Raw genomic sequence first — 21897 nt, 5'->3', positions numbered from 1 at the left:
GGATTGCAATGAATAAGATGGGAGCACTGAACCATTGCCTTCCGCATGGCTGGAGGCAGAGAAGCTGACTTGGGAGCAAAGGCTCCCTCAGCTCTGCCCACAGGCCTGGGCATTCCTGTATTTACTAAGAAGTCATTTCTCTTATACTGGGGAATGTTTGCAGAAAGCTAAAAGAGAATATGCATAATTTATGACTTCAGAGAACGGATACATGCTTCACTACTGCCATGATATTTTGCATTCTTCCTGCATGGACAGAAATTAAATAAAAAGAAAAAAAAAAAAAAAGATTACAACCTTAGGCACTCATGGTATCTTTAAGAATTTACATTTTGGGTAAACCATTTGATTTTGAAATAATTAAATGAAGAAGGATTTGTTTTTCAAAGAGAAATCTTCAGGAGAACAAACAGAAATAGTAAGATGGAAGATAAATTAGCTATTTATATGGAATTCAAGAGACATCTAGTGGTTAGAACACAAAGCTTTCTTGCTAAGCCCTTTTCTGAATTATGCTGCCCTTTTAATCTTGTTTCATATGAGTTTAAATGATCACATGTGAATTTCAGCATTTCAGGAAAACTTCTCCACTTTCACTTATTTACTCCTCTATAAATATTTGTATTTATACTTCATTCATTGTTATTATCATATGATTTTCCAGCACATTTCTTCCCCAAAAAAAAAAAAAAATCACTAAACTAGGCAAAATGGACCCATAGAAATTAACACCTCCACAAATCTCAGGACATTAGAATGTATCAGCTATATTACTAAAACATACAGATTATGATAATTCAGAACATTTCAGAAAATTAAATGCACATTGAAAGTGAAATATTGTTTTAAGTTTGTATTTCCATAATATTCTTTTTCAACCATGTAGGAGCAGAAAAACTAAAATTATTAAGGGATAGAATTTTAAAAGAAAACCCTAAGCCAAGAGGTTCACTATATTCCCAGTGTCTCAGTATCATCACTAAGACACCACAGAACATATTTCTACACTTGAGCAAATGATTTCTATCCCCTGTTAAAAAAAAGTATACTGAGCATAAGGATCTGCAAGACTTAAATTGAATATTTAACTCTACCCCTGACAACTATATATCAACTAATATTAAACGCTGAGCTACATTTTTAATTTCTAGTACCCATTTCTGTGATTTATTTAAATGGATTCCTGCATAGACAACCTAAAAGAAACTTCTAAATGTGCTAAATACTGCAGGCTTCTCTCTTTATGGACATAATTTTAAAACCCAATATTTCTTCAAGCAGACATTTTACTAAGAAACACTTGTAATTCTTTTTAATTAAGGGCTAACTGCTGCACTATCCAGAAACACTTCAATTGCTGAAATAACAAGTAAAAAGTGTATTGCATAATTATTAGTAGTACTGGGAAAAGCAAATATACCCACCTGTTCAAATACATATTTTAAATATTTTATGTTTTCTTTATTGTTAGTAGAGTACCCAGAACTCTGAAAGAACATTCTTTCAGACAAGAGGTCAGGAAATGAAGACAAACAACAAGTAGAAAGAATTGAGCAAAAATTTTGGGGCAGATCCAACAGCTTTCTATCACTGAAAGAGTCCCATATTCTGATGTTGGTACCTACATACCTTAGTATTTACAACCACCAAAGCTTCTGTTAGTGTTATCAATTCCTGCTTAATAACCAAATTAACAATGAATAGCTCTGCTCTAAAATTCTTAGTACTAGTCTACTTGCTATTAACCTTGTATTTTATTCACTAAATACAAACAAAATTTTCAGTAAAGTATATCTAAAGAAATTTAAGCACTTGCATAGGATAATCCATATCCACAAACTACAAAGTGCATTTTAAACCTATTGCTTCAATGATTAATTTCTATGTGAATCACCAACTTTCCTCATGCTGTTAGAAATTAAATACTGTATATTATTCACATGTCTTCAATCTCTAATATTATGCAACAACTCTAAAAGAGACATATTTTAAGAGACATTGTTTGGTAAAACACTCAGTTTGCAATAAAAGTAACAAGGATATTTGTAAGTCTAGTCTACCTCTGCCTTAATGCCTTTGGGTAACATGGGACTTCATTCTGGCAGGTTTTCTAATCTGTGTTTCAGCTGTATTGTATTTTTTCTGTACTAAGGCAAAAGGTTACTATAAAAAAAAACAAAAATGAAAATAAAACCCGAAGTTATTCTTTCAGCACTTGTTTCCTAAACAAATTTTATGTGGTGGTGCTTAAAAAAAAGAACAAGATGCCTCATGTCATGCCTAGTCCCTGTGAGGGGTACCTACCATGGCAGTTCTGGATTTGATAAACCAGTCGAACCTGAACTGAGGCGCGTTGCGCACGCACTGCCTCAGCTCCTCGTACACGTTCTCCTTGTCAAAGCCCATCTTGTGTAACATACAGATCAAAAACCTGTCTTCTTCTTCTGTGTAGTTTTTCCCTTTGTTTGTTCCATACTGAATACGCAGCTGATGAAAAGGTGCTTTGTACCTTGCAATCTGAATGCAAAACAAAAATAAGGGCTAATAAACATACAATGCTACATCAAGGAATCATTACATGATACTGCAGATCACTGAGAGATGGTATACTACCTATGCTGCATAAAAAGACAACTCTCATCCCCAATTATGCCTTTTCTGAAGGAATTTTTGGAAGAAGTCAGGTGCAGAAAACAAAAAAACCTGGAATAATTACTTTGGCATCAAGGGCTTTCTTGATACTGATCCTCCGTTGAATTCTGGCCTCTCCTCGTTCAATCTGAGCCATAATCCTCTCAATGTCCTGTAGTTCATTACAACGTTCCCAGAAAACAGCTAAAAACACAAAACAAAATTGTTGAATATAATCTTTTCCTCTGTTCTTATGACTTTACTGTTAAGATAATCTAACAAAAAAAAAAAGAATTTACCTTGTGTTTCCATTAAATCTTAAACAGAGAGCTAATGCTCTCCAGCTTACTGTGCTAGCCAAAAAATAAGCTTGCACTAACTCTTTATTCAGTATATTTAAAAGTTAGCTGTAAGTAAAGGCTTACAAAAATTCTAACAAAATTTACATGCAACATAATTAATCGTAAAATAAATTCAACACTGAAAGGAACTCTTGTGGAGCTCTTCCTTTTTAACTACAAGAAACAACATTGTGAAGTTGATTTTATGAAGGTGTTTAGTAAAATTACATCCAAGGCTGAAAGAGGAAGAAATCTCAAAAGCACTGTGTAAATACAAAAGACAAAGATACAGTGTGCTAGCTAAAATAGCACAGATACAGCATAAAGAATCACACTGGCACTAAAAGGCAAATTCACAATTGCACAAGTCCATGTTGTCAACGAGAATTAACTATGTCAAATTCTAAATCTTGACTAAGGAGGGCTAAAGGCAGTTGTAGGTGTTAATTACATGCTACAAGATTAACCTTTTTAATAGAATTTAGTCTTCTAAAAAAAAAAAAAAAGCTGCACACTTTAACAAAAAAAAATTCTTAAATGCATCCAAATTCTCTGTCTCGTAATTTAAAAGAACATTTAAAACGTTTTTAAAAATCATGGTAATACTTTGGTATTAGGAAATAAATGTATTTCAAAATATCACAAACCTGAGTACTCAATGACCTCCTCAGGTGACTTTCCTTCCACCTCACGGGCAATATTGTCTATATCATCACGACCATATTTCTCATTAGCTTTAATAAACTGATTAAAATCTCTTTTATTCCAGTTTGTAAAACCCTGTAAGCAACAAGAGATAAAAAAGGCATTGTCAAGTTGAAGGGAAGCATTTTCCAAAATTTTGATTTATTTATGTACCATTTGCTCCTCTACAACATCACACAATTACAGTGGCTAATGGTCTTTCAGGACTTGCATAAACTTTGTTATCCAGGGCTTATTACTGAATCTATCACTTAAGAGTTATTTTTGGCCATGACTCCACATGCACTAGTAATGGCTTTTTATCCTTTCTTTTTAAAGTTTTTGTGATACTTCTCCAAAGAAACAAGTTGCACTTCTGCAGATACAAGCACCACACTTCAGAGCAGTACAAGGTGCAGCAATGCCTGTGTCATCACAAGTTCTTAGAGCAGTGCAAGTATCTAAAGCAAGAGCTCCTACTTCAGACATCTGCAAACCTGGAACCAGACAAACAGCTGGATGAAAGCATAAATATGTCAAGAAAACATCTCTAGTCTAAAAAGATGCAATCAAATGGAAATTCTAAAGCACTGTCAAAGAGAGAATTTGTTATGTACCAAAGAAATCAATCCAAAACTGAACAACAGGATGCAATGCACAAAAGCATCATCTAAGAAAGAGACGTTACAATTTAAAGACAGGGAAAGCAGAAAATGACAAGAACAAACAAGACAATCACATGCCTGGGCAATAATCTGTAGTGCACTGAGTTTGTTTCATCACAGAAATGTATTTACATGGAAATTTCTGAGTTCTCCAGCTGAAAAAGCTCAGTCCACAATTATCATGTTCAGAATGAATCTAACATACACAATACAACTATTTCTTTTTAATCATTAACAGCAGTACTGATATGCATATCAGCACCAGCTTAAATATTTCCTCTGCTATACACAGATGAATTAATAGCGAAATTGTGACCTTGTGATTTTCCTCCAAGGTACACCATCCTCAATTCTTCTAGAGAAAATTTTCTGAATCAAAAAGTCCTCTTACTTTGAACACACCTTTCTCCTTAACAATCAGCTTTTAATAAGCCCACTCAGCAGGATAATCTGCCAAAAGGTCAAGAAACTAGTCAGTGGCAGATATTCAGCCCCAGTATAAAAAGGACATGCCTAACAACTCGACTGGGACAAGAATTAATGGATGTGACATGCCTTAGACACCTGCATAAACATAATGTATGTTGACACAGGCTCGTCCTGATTCAAACCCTTATTGATTTAAAAACACACAAGCTTTATGCATGTACAAGGAACCCACTGACTGGATTTCTGCATGTATTGCTGGGTAGTACATCTACTACACAAGCTGTTGCCTCAGAAATGTTCAAGGACTTTCAAGGAAACAGTAGATGACTAAAATGTAAACTTGTTCAAGGACAGGAAAGGTCCTTCAACGCAAAACCAATCAAAATCATTACGTGTTCTGTGTTTTCTTCCTTCAATAACATCAGCATAGCTTTCCTGTGTGTATTTACCATTACTTATATTCCATACTAGCAAAAACATATGATGAAATACTTTAGCTGATTTTATTTTACCTGTGTTAGAAGCTTTTCTTTCTCTTCACTTTCCTCAGTATTCAGAGGCATAGACTCATCTATCTTCTTTTGCTCCTCCTTTTGTACCTGAGCTGCATTTGGAAGGTCAGGATTCCTGGGGACCTAAAATGAGTGGTATCAAAAAGCAGTAGTGCAGCTATGTTATTTCAAAGCCTGGATTTTAAAAGCACTAATCTGTACAAAATGTGTACTACCTAGATTCAGATCTTATTGCTTAAACCCCTCCTCCCAAAAACAGAACTGCCTTTAAGTTCTAAGTTCGTTATGCCCTGAACCCACCACTCCTGCACACAATGACCCTGGGATACTGTGAGGCTGAGCTGTCACAGCTCACTGATTTCAGTGGCACTTTTCACCAGCAAAGGACCTGCTTTCCTACATTCACTGGTTTACAGTGTTTTATAACTACAGGGAAACACTAAGTTCTGCCAGGTTTTCTGTAAAGCCATGCACACTGCCCAAGTAAGGATCAGACACAACATGATGTAAACAAGAACAAACAACATTTTATCTGTCCCTCTCCACACTGACCAATTTAGTATTCGTGACCTCTGAACTGTTCTCCAATTCCACTGCACACAACAGCAAACAAGTCAGAAACCAGTATCCAGTAAAGGTTTAGTAGACCATACTTACTCCTGCAGCAAAAGGCAGTGGAAGATAAGAACTGTTAAGCTGGTTCTAATATATAAGAAATCTTCTTGGCTTTACTGGTTTAAATTAAGACTGACACATAAAGCTTGGTCTCTGCGTATTGGTTACCTCCTGATATTGTTTATGGCTGTTTTCAGTATTTATAATAAACTCTCTTCAGATTGGAAGTTATACTTCCACTTCAAAGCTAAACAAATTTAATTATATTTATCACCTTCCCCACCAGTAAGCAGTCATACAAACCTTTTAAGATAACTATTCATGTTCAACCTTTCCAGGCTGACAGGTTTCCATAACAGCTCTGAAACACCTCTTTTTACAGGCATATTGTCAACATTAGCAATTCTCTCATCCTTCTTTGTTGGAGCATTAATTGAATAAATTCTTTCCCTAAACTAACTGCATACTCATCCCAATTCTATCCTGACATCCCCATGAAATTCTTTTGGCTGCAAACAAGATTCTAAAAACCCTTCTGCTTTTTCTTAAAAATACATTTTACTAATATTAATTCTACTCTCACCAATTTTCTATCTATTGCTTTGTATGACAATTTTATGCTCTCCAACACATTTTTAGATGATTTTTTTTCTTGCTGCAACCTGTCACAAAACCTGAGGCTTTTTAAAGCAAGTTACAGACATGTCTGGCTGGAAGTAGAGAATCCATTTGGTTTACTCAATCAGTACTGGTCCAAGTAAGGATAACAGAATCTGTTCACTGCTTGTCCAGTAATGTCAGCAGGGAAAAGGGAGAAATTCAGCTAAGGCACAGTAGGAAGAAAAAATAAAAGGAAAATCAAGAAATCTGTTGTCTGGTTTCCTTTTTGTAGTAGTAACACATTCAGACTTCACTACACCTTTAAACCACTCAAATCAAAGCAAAACGAAAGCAAAACATATGTCATTTTAACTACCTTCATATCAACACAAAGATAGACAAAAGTTTTTACAAAAAAGTAATACTCTGGAAGATGACTTCATATTATCCAAATTGTCCTCACCCTAGACCACATGTCACACCTTTGGTTCTGAGTATATGAAGCATCAGACCTGTTTTTCCTTTTTCTACTCTATTTTATGATTAGGAATCCACCACAAAACACAGAACTACAGAGACACAGAATTTTTACTGAAGGGAAGAATGACAGATTATTTTTTTCTGCTCCTCAGTGGAACAGAAACAGAAGAAAAAAGGCTTTAAGCCATTTATTTCACAACAGCTTGACAAGTCAAGGCTGCAACAAAACTACAAAATGGAATACAGATACATTTCACTGATTTGAAAATTAAAAATAGGCATTACCTTATATCCTATAGTTTTACGGTAATACAGAATTTCTTTTTCCAGAAGTTCAAATAACCGTGGTGGGAAAAACTGAAAATCCTGAATATTTGGTTGTTTTGGAGGTCGTGGAGCCTTCAAAAATACACAGACAAATCAACATTATAGAAGCTTAACTTTTCTGCAAGTAAACTACCATAATTCAGCAGCAGTGGCAACCTATGGCTTTGTAAATACAGGCATAGAGCCAGGGATGCAGCATGGAGAGGAGGAGCAAAAGAACAACACCAAACCCTTCCACACTTGCCACCTTCTTACCTTTGGGACTTTTGGCTCACTGACACGTAGGGCTTCTCTGAAATAAGCATCCACTGCATAATTGGCTTTGCGTTCTCTTTTTGGAGGCTCAATCCATTCCATCATGCTCAGCTACACAAAGAACAGAACAAAAAGCTACTTAAGTAACTGTTTGCTTCCCTAAAGTCACAAGAATAATGACTAATATGGCACAGCAAAACAGGAATGCATTTCTGCACAGCAAATCTAATGATTGTGCTCAATAATTTGGATACTATAATAGAGCTCAAAAATAAGCTAGAAATTATAGCTGATTATAACAAATACTTAAGCACTTAAAAGATAATACACAAGTAAGGCAGTGCAGTGGCAAGAAGAGATTCTTTTACAGTATTCTAAGTATTTCAGACACCTGAGTAGGGTTATGATTCCATCTACCAAAACACAATGGAAGGGCTGAGGACTTGGGCTCTGAATTCTCTAATGTCTTGTGATATAAATAAATTGCTTCTCCTCTAAATATCACAATGAATAACCTCTATAAAGGCTACAATACAGACAAAAAATCCATTAGCAATCAATTAATCTTAACTAAATCCTTAATGCTATTTCATACTATGCAGTATTTAATCACTTCTTGTAATGAAATTATCAACACAAAGAATTTTATGTGTATATCCACACAGTGTACTATATTATCATCAATCAATTTTTCTAAACATTTTTTTCAAAATCAATAAAAACCTGAGTTAGAAGGGCATTTTGTCGTTAACGAGTAAGAATTCGCATATCTGATTCCAGGTAAGACCTTAAGGATATCTTCACTATAATCTTGTACAAAACAGAGCTGCAAACACAACATTGTGGGATTGAGCAATACTTCTTTGTATGGACAATCCTTCTATTATTAGGTAAAAATCAATGTACAAACTAAAACCTTGTTGGGGGCTACGTTTGTTTCCTTTTGTTCCTTTTTACTTAGGGACTTTTATTTTTTTTTCCTCATAAGTTGCTGGGAAACACTGCCAATTGAGTACTTAAGAAAAACAAAAGAAGTGGCCAAGCTCAGGGGACATGGGCATCTGGTTGCACTTCTAACTTCTGGGAAATTTCTCTCTGAGGGGTAGAGATACCTCAGGAACTGGGCTGGTAAAAGAGGAGGCTGGGGCAGCTGCAGGCACTCTCTCCCTCGGCTTTGGAGGTTGAAGCTGCTGCCTGGGGGAGGAAATTTGCTACTGCTGCCACTGGAGCCCAGCCCAGAGCTGTTTCTTCTGCCACGGGGTGAGCCTCCGCTTGTGAGAGCAGCCACTGAACTGGGACCTTATTAACACCCACCTCACTGAAAGAAGGACCTGTTCCCGTGTGCTCAGGTGCCCGGGATCCTGAGCTCTCCTCTCCCTGGGGCGCACTGTCCCGCCCCTGCTGCTTCTTCGGCATGGCTCCGAGCTCTCGCTGCACTGTAGCCCTGCACCCCCTGCTCGCCGAGATGTCCTGCCAGCCCAGCCTGGTACTCCTCAGAGCCCTGCTGGGCACTGGGATCAGCTGCCTCAGGGTTTGTGGAGCAAAGCCACTCTTCTCTCCTCCATCCCTTCCCTCTGGGCTGATCCGCCATTGCCGCGCGCTCCCCGAGCCCGCACAGCGCCCCCTGCAGCCGCGGGGGAATCACCGCCCTGCCCCGCCCAGCGGGAGCCAGCAGCGCCCCTGCTGGCCGTGCCCGGAACTGCACGGCGGGAAGGCCGCGGCCCAGCCGTCCCTGGGCTCCCGGCTCCGGCTGCTCCGGGGCCAGAGCTGCTGGGGTTGTTTGCCTTGTTATACATACCCGTAAAGAACTGTTATTCCTATCCTCACATCTTTGCCTGAGAGCTCCTTCATTTCAAATTATAGTATCAGAGGGAAGGGGTTTACATTTTCCATTCCAAGAGAGGCTCCTGCCTTCCCTAGCAGACAAGTGTCTTTCAAACTAAGACAAACCTTCACTGCAAAAACAGAATCAATTCCAAGATCCACATCAAAATTATTATCAGGCCTGTTTTTTCACCTGAGTTATGCGACAGCAAAATAATACTGACTGCAGCAGTATAGTAGCATGCAACACAGTGGTTTTGTTGCAGAAGGGATAACATCTGAGCAATGTTATCAGATTTTGCCATGAAAAAAACAGTGGGGCTGAAAGTAGTTTAACAAAAATTCAGAATATTAATGCTCAAGCAGAGCCAAGTGAATTTTTCAGTAGTTCCTTACTACTCTAGAATCTAGAAACCTTCATAGTCGTAACATTTGTAGTAAGGCTTTTATGCTTGCACCTTTAAACTGAAGGCTTAAATGCTACAAAAAATTACCTTTTGTTTTTCTCTGTAATCTTCACCTTCAAAGTTGTATAAGCTCATCTCTGTGTCCATAGTGAAATTTCGTAGGGAGCTCTCTCCCATTTTTTGCAATCGTTCATTCATTTCAGCTGTCTAAAATGAGAAGAAGATATTTTTAGGCTCACTCAAGCTATTTAATCTTTTCTGAAAAAAACAGCTTTCATCATTACTACAACATTCTCAATATCTTTTTCTGATTTCAACTTTTACTTACACTTGCTTCTAAAGAGAGGTACCCATTGTCCTTTTCAATTTAGAGTAATTTGACTTCAAGACTTCCCATTAAACTAAATTTATTATGCTGGGATGTAGTCCTACAACTATTTAGAATTTAACTTTAAAATTTAAATTAAATTTATGCCCATCTCCTTGGAGCTGAAATGACAGTTCATTTTTTCATAGAGCTATCTATTACCTAATGAAGTTCCATAAAGACTTTGTGTCTGTCAGAATTATTGGCATTAAATTTACATTTTTCTAAAAGACCACAAAATAAGCAGTGCTTAGGATATGACGCACACAGCATGAACCTTGAAAATAATTACAATCACTAATTCGACTTCTTCAAAACTTTCAGAATATTTAAAATCTGCACAAACAGTAAAGTAAAAATAGATTTATGTAATCAGATCTCATTCTATTTTCTGCATAGGTATTTTGAATTCCATATTAAACAGCTCTCTAACCTTCTTTTCACCTCTTTCCAAAATAGTGGTTATGTCTTCTTCTGTCAGCTCACTATCTTTGGAAGCAAACACATGCGTGGCTCCGTGCCGGATCATCTGCAGCATTTCATCTTTTGCCAGTTTGTTGGACTGCTGGTCTATGAGCCTTCCTACAATCACAAGGAATATGTTGAAAGTTATAATGTGGGAGTTCTAGTAGGATCATGCAAGCAGTGGATTTTTTTAACTTCACTGACAGAACAAGAAAGGAAAAACAGAACAACCATATAGAAAAAATACATTTCACTCAAGATGAGAATAAATAGAAGTCGGCAACTTTGGGGAAAATTAAAGAAACAACTTTGACTCAAGTCGTAACAAAAAAATGTTTCATATTCAGATAATCTGAATTTTACATGTAAGCTCTTATTCTTATAAACTTAGCTGAACTTTTAAGATCACAATCTTATCTCAAGATGAACAATTACAAAGTATTCTATAATAACCACTAAGAAGTGCTTGGCATTTTCAACATTCACACCACTGATTTCAACACAATTTTCTAATTATTCTTCCCAAAATTTAATTGCTATCCCACAATTTCACTTATCCTATCTCTTCTCGTGCTATCAAAATTTTGACCATAATCCTTTCAGTAGCCCACCCTTTAGTAAATACAAACAACCCTAAAAACTTAGCTTGAGTATCTTAGTTTTGACAAACTATTCCTTTAAGTGCTCCCAAACAAAAATACACAAAGGTGTTTTATTGCCAGTAAACTCTTTATGTGGCCAGAAACATATGTGCATCGTTATTTCAACTGCCATAAAACATACCTGATTTTCTCTTTTTTCCTTGTAACATATCACAAAACTAAGTAACATCTATTCAGCTGTAGTTTACTGCCCTCATTTAGACTCACTATAAGTTTGTGTCTACATTAATCAGAAAACAGAATTTAAAAATAATTCAGCTGAACAAGTGAATACCTTGCACATTAGGTTGATTTAGTACACTGCTATTATACACAAGGCCTGCTTTCTCTAATACTGTACGTTTGTACAGTTATTTAACCATACTTTAAGGGACTGAACAATTCTGTTGCAGACAAACATATATAGCAGTTGATACCTTGTTGTATAACTATAGAGTCCAGCCTCAGTTTTATTTCAGCTCTTTCTACAATCCTCTCTTCAACAGTATTATCAGTGATAAGTCGGAACACCCGTACTGGTTTCTTTTGACCAATACGATGCGCACGATCCTAACAAACATAAATCAATGAGTGTTCAGCAACAAGAACTCACAAGCAATAGACAGTTAGCTTGCAGAAATAGCAGCCTCAAACTAGCATTATACTTCTTGGTCCCTTGCCTATTCAAAAGCACAGATCACTGTAAAACCAGTATTCTAATATTTACTTATACCTGGCTATTACATTTTTGAGTCATTCCATAGCAATAAATGCATCTCCCTCATTTGTAAATGAAGACAACTGAATGTCTGTCCAGACTGCAGCTGGGAAGTGGACATACAAGAGTACATACATGCATACACTTGTATTGCTTTCAAATGAATTCTCTCACTTGACACAGCTATTGATATTCTGTATCACTGGCTTGAGCACATTAATTCCACGTGCAGAGTTCCTGCAGCCACAGCTCCAACACTGCGCTTGTCCCATGCCAGCAAATGAGGTTTATGACTGACACAGTGTACTCATTTGTAACAAAACTTGTGTTTATTCTCTCTTATCTTTTGTTTTAAATAACAAAAAAGTTAAACAGCTGTCCTTCAAGCTGTGGGTACCAGGATTTTCTCTTTAAACATGAGATGTTAAATCTTGTACTCTTCATTTCTTCCTGATAACCCTACTGAAGCTCACAAATCACACTCACAGTCTCCAGGAAGTTGGTCAACTATTGGCAGTCAACATACGTATCTAAAGGATGAGCTATTGATATTAAATATTTGATGTGTTGAAGTGCATTAAAAGAAAATTAAAAATTACAAACCACTGAACAAATACCCACCCTACTAATCATGCAAGAAGGCTCACATGAGTTTTATTCCACATGAAACAAATTACAGACTCTTATTTATTTTGCATTCAGCACTGAGAGATTTGAGTAAGTTTAACCCAGAGGCAACATTATCCCCCAGGATCACCACCAAATGCCTTTATGCTTATGCAGAAACAAAAAGTAAAACCATAAACTTCCAAAATGAGAGAAATACAAGGCTGCATGCTTTTAGTTATCTGTTATTATTTTGAAAACAGTCCTCTAATATTCATTGACTGTTCTCTTCTGAAAAGACAGAATTAAGAATAATTCTATTATATTTCCATTAACAATATTGATATAGTATTTTGACAGAAGTAATCTCTCATGAAAATAATTAAGACAAATATTTACAGGCAAAAATCTACAATTTCCTCCACAAATTCTGTTCATGCCCTTTTATTCAATTCCTTTGTTTCTTGGTATTGTCTTGTGTAAACAAAAAGTAAAGAAAAATAACAGAAGTGCAAGTTCTGAAAACAGTTATACAAAATGGAACACTGACAGCTTAAACAAACAAATGTGTATTAGGGAGTTAACTCACCATGGCTTGCAGATCTACTTGAGGGTTCCAATCTGAATCATAGAGAATAACCACATCAGCAGTTGCCAAATTAATTCCAAGACCTCCAGCTCTGGTACTCAGCATGAAAATGAACTTACTGCTGTTAGGAGCATTAAATGTGTCAATTGCTTCCTGAAAGAAAATAAAAAAGGTGCCACTAAAGTATCAGATCTTTCAAACAAGTTTCTAGTATGCTGGTGGCTTTCCAATTAAATTTCTTTTAAATTTACACCATTTTCATATAAAAAAGAATTTTATCAAAGTAAGAAACTGTATGTCTGGACAGGTGAGAAAATCCATACTGACTCCACAACATACTGTATTTTTCATTTAGCTGAGGATCAAATGAAACACACCTGGATTTTGGTTAGGAAAAACATTCCCTCAGCAGCCTTTTAAAAACTGTAGCATTTCTGCTTTACTTTAAACAATGACATGGCTACATACATATATGGAAATAATAACTTATTAACCTAACACAAAGGCTTTTCTTGTTTGCATACAACTTTCCCACCTCTCTTTCCTCATGTGGTGTCTGCCCATCAAGTCTGCAGTACTCATAACCACGCCACATGCAATAGTCTTCCAAAATATCCAGCAAACGAGTCATCTGACTGAACAGCAGAACTCTGGAACCTGACAGAACACAGAAGGTTTTGACATTCATTTTATGTTTTCACACGGGTCTTATCACCGAGCTACTACAGAGCATGACTGAGAATTTATGTGAAATATTCTATACTATGCCTAAATTAAATAAGTCTTTCTTCTCAAGTTACTTTTCTGGTAGTGATTTAACCACTCAAGAACATTCCTTGATAAATTACAGAGGAGAAATATACAACCAAAGAAACAGAACATTTAAAGCCATTGTAAGGAAATCTGGTGCTGACTAATGCACATAGATTAAATAATCCTATCATCAGAAATTTTCTTACAGAAAGGAGAAGGGACGCTCTACTCTTCCTTTCCTTCTGCTTCTCCATATTTTAGTCTTACTCATCATTCCCATAAGATTTCTTTCCCTTCATGTGTTAAGATATACAGAAAATTAATTTTCAACAAAAGCCTCAGAGAAAGTGATGAATACATTCAACTGCAGGAAAGGCTGAACCGGTGCTGTTTTTGAAAGATACTTTAACTTACAAGGAGCATTCAGATCACTGCTGTCCATAAACAGTACTCACCCTGCTCTCTGAGTTTTGCCAGCAGCTTATCCAGAACTAACATTTTACCGCTGTTGGTGATGAGATGAGTGTCAGTGGTGTAAGGAGGGCCCGGCTCAGCACCGTCAAACAGGTAAGGATGGTTACAGCACTTCCGCAGCTGCATCAGAATATTCAGCAGACGCATCTTATCCATTTTGCCAGCGGAATTCAGGATATCAATGTCTTTCATCAGGATCCTGGTGTACCTGAGGTTTTAGGGGCAGTTTTGAGCAACTTTCCGGTTTTTATTTCAATGAATGAATGAAACCCTGCAATATCACCATTCTTATTTCTGGATGTGGGAGATGGCTTTGTTTATACACCAATGAGCTATACTACTATGAAACATCTGACTAATAAGGATTTCTAAATTCATACCTAAATACAAAAGGGAATCTCTCTACAAGTGACAATGATCTGCCATTCACTGGATTATTTTACATTTTTATTTTAGTAGAACAAAGTGGATTAAAAATATCACTTATTTGACAGAAACTGCTACACTGACCTGGCTCCTTGTCTCATGGCTCTTTTGGGTATGTAGCTCCTCAAGGTTTTCTTTTAATTTCAGATAAGACTTTTTGGTGCATACATACTTGGCTTGAAGGAAGCTTAGGAGGCATTTGTCCTTTGAAATAAACTTAAGGAAGGACAAAAGTTTCTCCTTTCTTCCCCCCAGCTCTTTTCATTACCCTTCCTGAGCTCTCTGAAACTTGTGCATTTTTTACCAAAGCCCTAAGACAGCTATAAATAAGTTTCTCTGACTGTCTCAATATGCAAATGTAAGGGAAAAAAGTATCAGTGTGAAGAGCTACAGTGTTTATCAGAAAATAATCTTACTTTGATGTAAATAACTCACCATTCTCTCTGCATTTTGCTGAGCCCAAGATAAATTTTTACTTCCTTCTTTGGAGGCAAACTCTTTTCTACTTCACCTTTTATGCGACGTAAGAGAAACGGCTTCAAAACCTACACAAATTAAGATGTTTAACACAGATAAATGTATAAAATTGACTGCCACAAATACAAAACTAACACATTCAATTATCTGATATTTATTCAGAACTAATTGGTATCTATTGCTGTCATGGTGAATCCATTAGAAAAATTCGGTAAAACGAAGTGGTCCAGCAATGACTAAACTCACACATAAATATGTGTATCCCTATATAAGGATTGCCATAATCATCCCAGTTGTTATCTTAAGAAGGGGCAAAACTCTGAAGTTTATAAAATTTAATCCTTTTTAACACAAGCCCTGTTCCATTTCCACTAGCAGGGACAAAACACATCAACATTTCAAGTATAAGCAATGTGTATTGTAGTTTCTCTGACCTCTTTTGCTACTGCAAAAAATGTCTTATCTCATGCACAGTAAAACAAAGGTAGAGGCATGCTTTTATTCAGATTAGCATGATGTCTATCAGTGTACTATTCACAATAATAAATGGTTTCAAGAAGATCTCCAAATTCTTTGTTTTCATATTTTATGTTCAGGTTTTGTCTGCTTCAAACAGTAACACACAAAAAGTAGTACCTATGATAAGATGCTTAATTAATCAAAATTCTGATAGGCATTCCTGTAACTAAAGACCTTCATGTTCATCTTTTCAGCTTTGAGATGAAGGGGAAAATAATCTGGTTTTCTTCTTTACAGTGTGCATGCTAATAATGACATGTGATTACAGCTTTAATTACTTACAGCATGAAGTCTTTCTACAAGTTTCTGATCACCGAGACAATTTTTAGTGTCAAACCATGAGTCAAAATCCTGTGATGAGAAACAACACAATTGGTAAGAACAGTTTATCATCTGCACTTCTAACAGACACACACTGGCTCTCTCTCATTCCAGCTGAAAGTGGCATAAATCTTGAGACAAATTACTTCTGTGAAAGAAAAAAATCAGTCTGCAATTCTGTGCCAACTCCCCGGTACATTTTAACACTTGAGTCAAGTGCATCACTCTGCAGACAAAATACCATTATACTCTGCTTAATATACAACTTTCCACGCTCATCACTGCAGTGTCCAAGTGCTTCCCTTCAGTGCTTATATGATGACGGGGCAAAAAGTTAAAAAAACCAAATTTAAAGCCTTAAGAAAATTAGATGGAAAACAGAGCAAAAATAACATAAGCAAGTAATACAAGCACAAAGAAACATTAACAGTAAAAGAGAAGAAAGATTACTCAAGTTCTAAATTTTAAAAAAGGCTTATGTCTGTTTGGATACTTCACATTCTTGCTACTTCATTGCTTTCTCAAATTTTGCATAATTCTTGAACTATTTAAAGTATTGCATTTGCTATTAACGGTCTGAGGCCTCATCCACACCAGCAGAATGCACTGTTTTAAAAAGGCAGAGTAAGAAAAGTAGTCTACAGTAAGCCACAGAGATTTCCCTGAACCTGGGTCATGCACAATCCCCATCTCCTACTAGGCTGGTCATTCTTCTACTGATGGCAGTCTGCAAATCAAAATAACAACACTGTACTTCCAAACATCAACTTACATCTGCAGAATTGAAGACATCAGGTAAAAGGAAATTGAGTAATGCCCACAGCTCATGGAGGTTATTCTGCAAAGGAGTTCCTGTAAGCAGCAATCGATTTGTTGTCTTGAACTCACGTACAATCTCTGACAGCTGGAAACACGACATAGTTATCAACACCATCTACACTAAAGCACAGTGGATCAGTTTTTGAAACCCAAAACAATGACAATTAGAGACAATGAGCTACCTAAGAAATTCCTATTTCCCACCCAACAGCTTATTGCTTCTATTTAAAAAAACACCACAGCTAACACTTGAAATCTTCTCAAATCAGATGCATCCTTTTGTACTGAACTAACTTCCAAGTATGAAACAATTTCAATTTTACCTTAGACTTCTCGTTCTTTATTCTGTGGGCTTCATCAATTACCAGGTACCTCCAGTTAAATTTCTTGAAGACTGATTTCTCTTTAATTACCATTTCATATGATGTAACACAAACATCCCATTCACCAGGCATCATAACATCACGGATAAATGCAGCCTAGAGCAGAAGAACTGGATTAGTAAACATTTATAAATATGAACAATTTTTATGGCATTCAGGGACAGCTGTCTCCAACACCATCACTGATGCAGTAAACTAGCACACAAAATTCATCTGAAACATCTTCTCAGTAACTGAAAGTTACTGTAACAAAAGCCTTCTATCCTTTGTACTTCAAGCACAGAGAAAGCTGGAGTTAAGCAAAACACAAATTAGTTCCTACTCAAAATTAGCTATTTGCTCTTCAGCATCATTTCTCTGTAATTCATAAAGAGTACATACAACCAAAAGGGGAAAAAAACTTCTGAATTAACTTGTCCAAGGATAGAATCCACAAAAGTGTATCAAACCAACTTACATAGCCCACTCCCAACTATCTTCTCTCTTCCCCAAGTAGCTCCCTCCTCTGTTCCATCTCTGTTTTGCAAGGCACACATCAAAGCAAATAAATCCTTTCACATGAAAGAACATCATCCCATATAAAGCCATGCAGACAGATCTCCCCTGGTGCACCTGAGGCCATTTCCTCTTGTCCTATCACCTACAAAAACAAGTTCCCTCAGCTGCTCCTCCTAATCTCTGTTCCCTTCTCTGAACACCTCAATGTCACCAGTGCCCAGTACAGGGCGACAGTCATTGCCCTGGTCCTGCTGGCCACAGCATGGCTGGTACAAGCCAGGATGCCCCTGGCCTTCCTGGCCACACTGCCAGCTCCAATTCCTCTTCTAGAACCTTTCTACCCTCAAGCAATAACAGGCAGCCATGCAATCCATATAAGCAGCTACAGATGTTTCACAGAAACATCCAGCTCATTCATCCCCTTCAGTTAGAAAAACATTCCATATCTACTTTAAGGCATTCACAATGAAAGATGAAAAGCTCAACAACAGAATCCTAGTTACAAGGCCAGGCAGGCTTGTAAAATACAAGAGTGGGAAAAGTCACCTAAAAAAAGGTGAAGAGAGAGGTAACAAAGTGAGTGCAATAAAGAAAAATGAGTACACACTGTCACATTACAAATGTGGAAAAGAGATAAAAAATAGGTGCAAAAGTCAAAGAGAAAGACAACAGAAAAACTGACAATTCAAAGGGCTGTACTTTGATCCCAATCTATTATTTCATCTACTGATTTTCAGTTTTTCCTCACAGTCACAAGCATAACATTTTGCATTTTCAACATTAATGCAGTTAAAGATTACTAAAATATACTGTAATTAAGGAAATAGCTTAGGGAGAAGTCCACGTACCCAACTGGTATTTTTTGCCAAATAATGCATCAATTTCTGAAATGTGAAGCACTTACTCTGGCATCTTTATCTCCAATAAGGCAAACAGCACGTAAGGATGGAACCCAGCGCTTGAACTCGTTCATCCAGTTATGCAAAGTTGATTTTGGAACCAGGACCATGTGTGGCCCAGGAATGTTGCGGTAGTGCTTCAGATAGCCTAACAAAGCTATTGTTTGCAGAGTCTTACCGAGCCCCTGCATTGACAAAGAGGGGGGAAAGAAACTGAAATGAAATACTATAGAGAAATACTTTCAAACAATTTTCCTACTTTGTAATTCTGCCATTTGTTTAAAGCAAACTACACAAAAAATACTTGCAATAGAATTTCTTTCATTACAATTTCAGATTTGAAAAATCAGACTGCTGTAAATGAAGCATACTACTGCATGTTCATGAAACATTATAAGCACTTCAATGTGGTACTGTGGTCAATAATTACCACCAAAAAATCCAAAAGATTACTGCTTACCATTTCATCTGCCAGAATGCCATTAACTCCATTTTCATACAATGAGATCATCCAGTTCAAACCTCTAACCTGATAATCTCTTAGTGTTCCTCCTTTCACATCTGTAAATGTAAGATTCCTCTAAGTAGAAAAATACTAATTCTAAGTAGAAAATTTTAAATGCAATCTGCTCAGATCTTAATTACATCAAATGAATCAGAGAACTGTTAACACCGTGCTTACATGAAGGGGACTCCTCAAACCGAATGCACACATTGGAGGTTTTCCGACTCTCAGACAGGAGCTCCTCATCCTCCTCCTGCTCCGTGCGCCTGTGGCGGTACCTAAAGAAAGAGCCCAACGCTGATGTGTGAACAAAACCACTTCAAAACACTGCTACAAACTTCAAATTACAACAGAAGCAATCACTGACCCACAGTGTGAATGTTCTGGTACCCTGACCCAACTCTCATCCTGTTAGCACATTATTCCTCAGGAGTCATTCCAGCTTTGATTGGAAAGGCTGATATGAAGCCCTCTCTTTCAGAGCCAAAGCTATAACCTGACAATATCGTGAGTTCTCTGAGACATTTTTTAATGACCAACACAGAAATACAACACACATCAGTGGTGGCCTTAGCCTCAATTACTTGACAATTACAAAGTTCAGAAAAATCACATATTCACATTTTTTTAAAATGAAAATTTCTAAAATAGAATGCTATTTTGCAAACATTCAAAAAACCTAGCTGTTATTTCAAGACCTCTCACAGGCACTACAGGCAGGCTCTGTTGAGGATCCAACACCCCCACTACGTGGACACGGCCTTGTCACAACCTGGTCTAGCCCCACCCAGGTCCCACTGACTGGTGCATTACCAGCTGGGTCACATCAGGTGGAATTCTGGAGTGCCCCTTCAGCATCTTGCAAAAGAAATTCAATTTGTGCGCTCCAAAGTCACCCCACAATACAGACCAAAGCATTTTACATGGCAAGAATCAGGCAACTTGCTTCAAAAGGGCATTTCTGCTCCAAGGTCACACTTATGTTGATGGAGCAGATGATGCTTTCAAACCAACCAGCTTTTAAAGAAATTGATACACCACTGATAGGAAATTATCTGGATTTACTGAAAGTACAATTTCTGTGTACACTCTCTAAACAAATTATGTCAAAAGTCTAAGTTGTTTGAACATGTAAGAAGCCAGAAATAAAAATAAAACGTACTCCCCAGCTGAAATCAAACTCTGTTTTTCATCTTTCTTCATCCGTGGCCGTCCCAGCTTGACTTTCAGTGGAGATGTTGGTGATTTTTGTGCTGCAGGTTGAATAAAATGTGCAAAAAGTTCTGTCTGCTTCAGGAGGAATTCAAACCTTTTTGCTCGATCGGCTTTCTGGATTCCAAAGGGACAAGAGAATTAAAAAAAAAAAGAAAAATAGATAACTTTTCTTCATAAAAACGTTTTTTTGTTAAGAAACAGAATTCAGACACTCATGAGAACAACTTATATGAAGAAAAACTGACAAGACCATCTGTTAGACAACTCAAGAGGGCTACAAGCATTGTGAAACAGAGCTGGAGCTGCTTCATGGCACACCAGCAGTGGTGAAAGGATGCTTTAATCTTTGTCTACAAAAGATAAAACTAAAGTTATGACTTGCAGTAAGGGATGAAATCCTAACCTTGCTCGTCAGTGGCAGAACTTCATCAGCTTCAAGGCTATCAGGATTTGATCAAAGACAACAACATAGTAGGTCTGCTTTTAGAACTATTTCTGAAGTAATGGTTGAACCGCTTTCACTCAAGTTTGTGAATTTTGCTGTCAGATTTCATGTTCTGAGCATTTCATTTTGCCATCTCAATGGGGCACATGCACTTCATTATGTCACGCAGCAAAACACGGCCTTCCTTATACTTAGAAGACAACATGCTACATCATTTTAAAGAAAAATATGAAAAAATGCAAATTCTGTCTGAGAGAATGCAATTGTTATCAGTTTCTTTATGAGAAATCTAAACACCATGTAAGGCAATGTCCATGTGATCCCATTCACATATCATGACATCAAGGACAGAAGTGAAACCGTAGCTCTGCATCGTGACCTTTCCAAGGAATACCAGACCCAGAGAACGCCTTGCTGCAGGCCGCTTGCAGCAAGCAAGAATCAACAACAGCAGAACCGCCGAGCAAAGGGCAGCAGGACGCTCCTGCCGTGCAATGCTCCATGCCGCCACACGAGGGCGCCGCGTTTCTTTAACCGCGCTCCACTCGCCAAAGAGCGATACCAACATCTGGGAAAAAAAAATACTGCTCTTCCCCACCTTGCATTATTATCGGATCATTTCTGTAAATGACTTGATATTTACATTGCATTCGGTTGTCAAAAACCTTTATGAAAAAGAAATTATAGAAGGGGGAAGTAGAGGAATTGATGTTTATGATCATCAGTATAAAAACAAATGCACTCAGAGGATTCATAGTTAACAAACAATACACGATCGTTTGGCAAAATAATCATTGTTGGTAAGGATCTATATTAATGAAACAGCATAATTTCCTGCCTGCAATATCATAGGCTTAGTATAAACAGTACATCTTGATAAAACAGTAAAGGTCTAGCTCATAACTGCACAATTGATAAAAGGTAGTTTTTTGGTATGTAATCCCTTTGCCTCTTAGGACAACTGAACTAACACTGTAATTTAGAGAAGTTGTAAGGTCATGTGAAAC

At 37.1% G+C, this 21897-nt stretch overlaps 1 protein-coding gene across 1 annotated transcript in view; it reads right to left on the bottom strand.

Moving 5' to 3' along the window:
- The window catches only part of SMARCA1 (SWI/SNF related, matrix associated, actin dependent regulator of chromatin, subfamily a, member 1), a 33731-nt gene that overhangs the window by 7234 nt on the left and 4600 nt on the right, over positions 1–21897 (bottom strand). The window contains exons 3-22 of the mRNA XM_041396739.1: positions 20393–20559; positions 19408–19508; positions 19186–19286; positions 18731–18910; positions 17269–17424; positions 16899–17030; positions 16088–16156; positions 15245–15354; positions 14365–14591; positions 13692–13813; positions 13157–13309; positions 11681–11813; positions 10571–10719; positions 9858–9977; positions 7540–7650; positions 7243–7356; positions 5263–5385; positions 3620–3752; positions 2717–2835; positions 2305–2517 (exon numbers count right to left, since the gene is read on the bottom strand). Coding sequence (XP_041252673.1) covers positions 2305–2517; positions 2717–2835; positions 3620–3752; positions 5263–5385; positions 7243–7356; positions 7540–7650; positions 9858–9977; positions 10571–10719; positions 11681–11813; positions 13157–13309; positions 13692–13813; positions 14365–14591; positions 15245–15354; positions 16088–16156; positions 16899–17030; positions 17269–17424; positions 18731–18910; positions 19186–19286; positions 19408–19508; positions 20393–20559 — 2733 coding nt within the window. The remainder of the gene's footprint in view (positions 1–2304; positions 2518–2716; positions 2836–3619; positions 3753–5262; positions 5386–7242; positions 7357–7539; positions 7651–9857; positions 9978–10570; positions 10720–11680; positions 11814–13156; positions 13310–13691; positions 13814–14364; positions 14592–15244; positions 15355–16087; positions 16157–16898; positions 17031–17268; positions 17425–18730; positions 18911–19185; positions 19287–19407; positions 19509–20392; positions 20560–21897) is intronic.

The sequence above is a fragment of the Onychostruthus taczanowskii genome, unplaced genomic scaffold (assembly GCF_017590055.1).
Source record: "Onychostruthus taczanowskii isolate IOZ18803 unplaced genomic scaffold, ASM1759005v1 scaffold13, whole genome shotgun sequence".
NCBI lineage: Eukaryota > Metazoa > Chordata > Aves > Passeriformes > Passeridae > Onychostruthus > Onychostruthus taczanowskii.
Note: the sequence above shows the minus strand (reverse complement) of the source record. Positions and strands in the feature narration are given on the sequence as shown.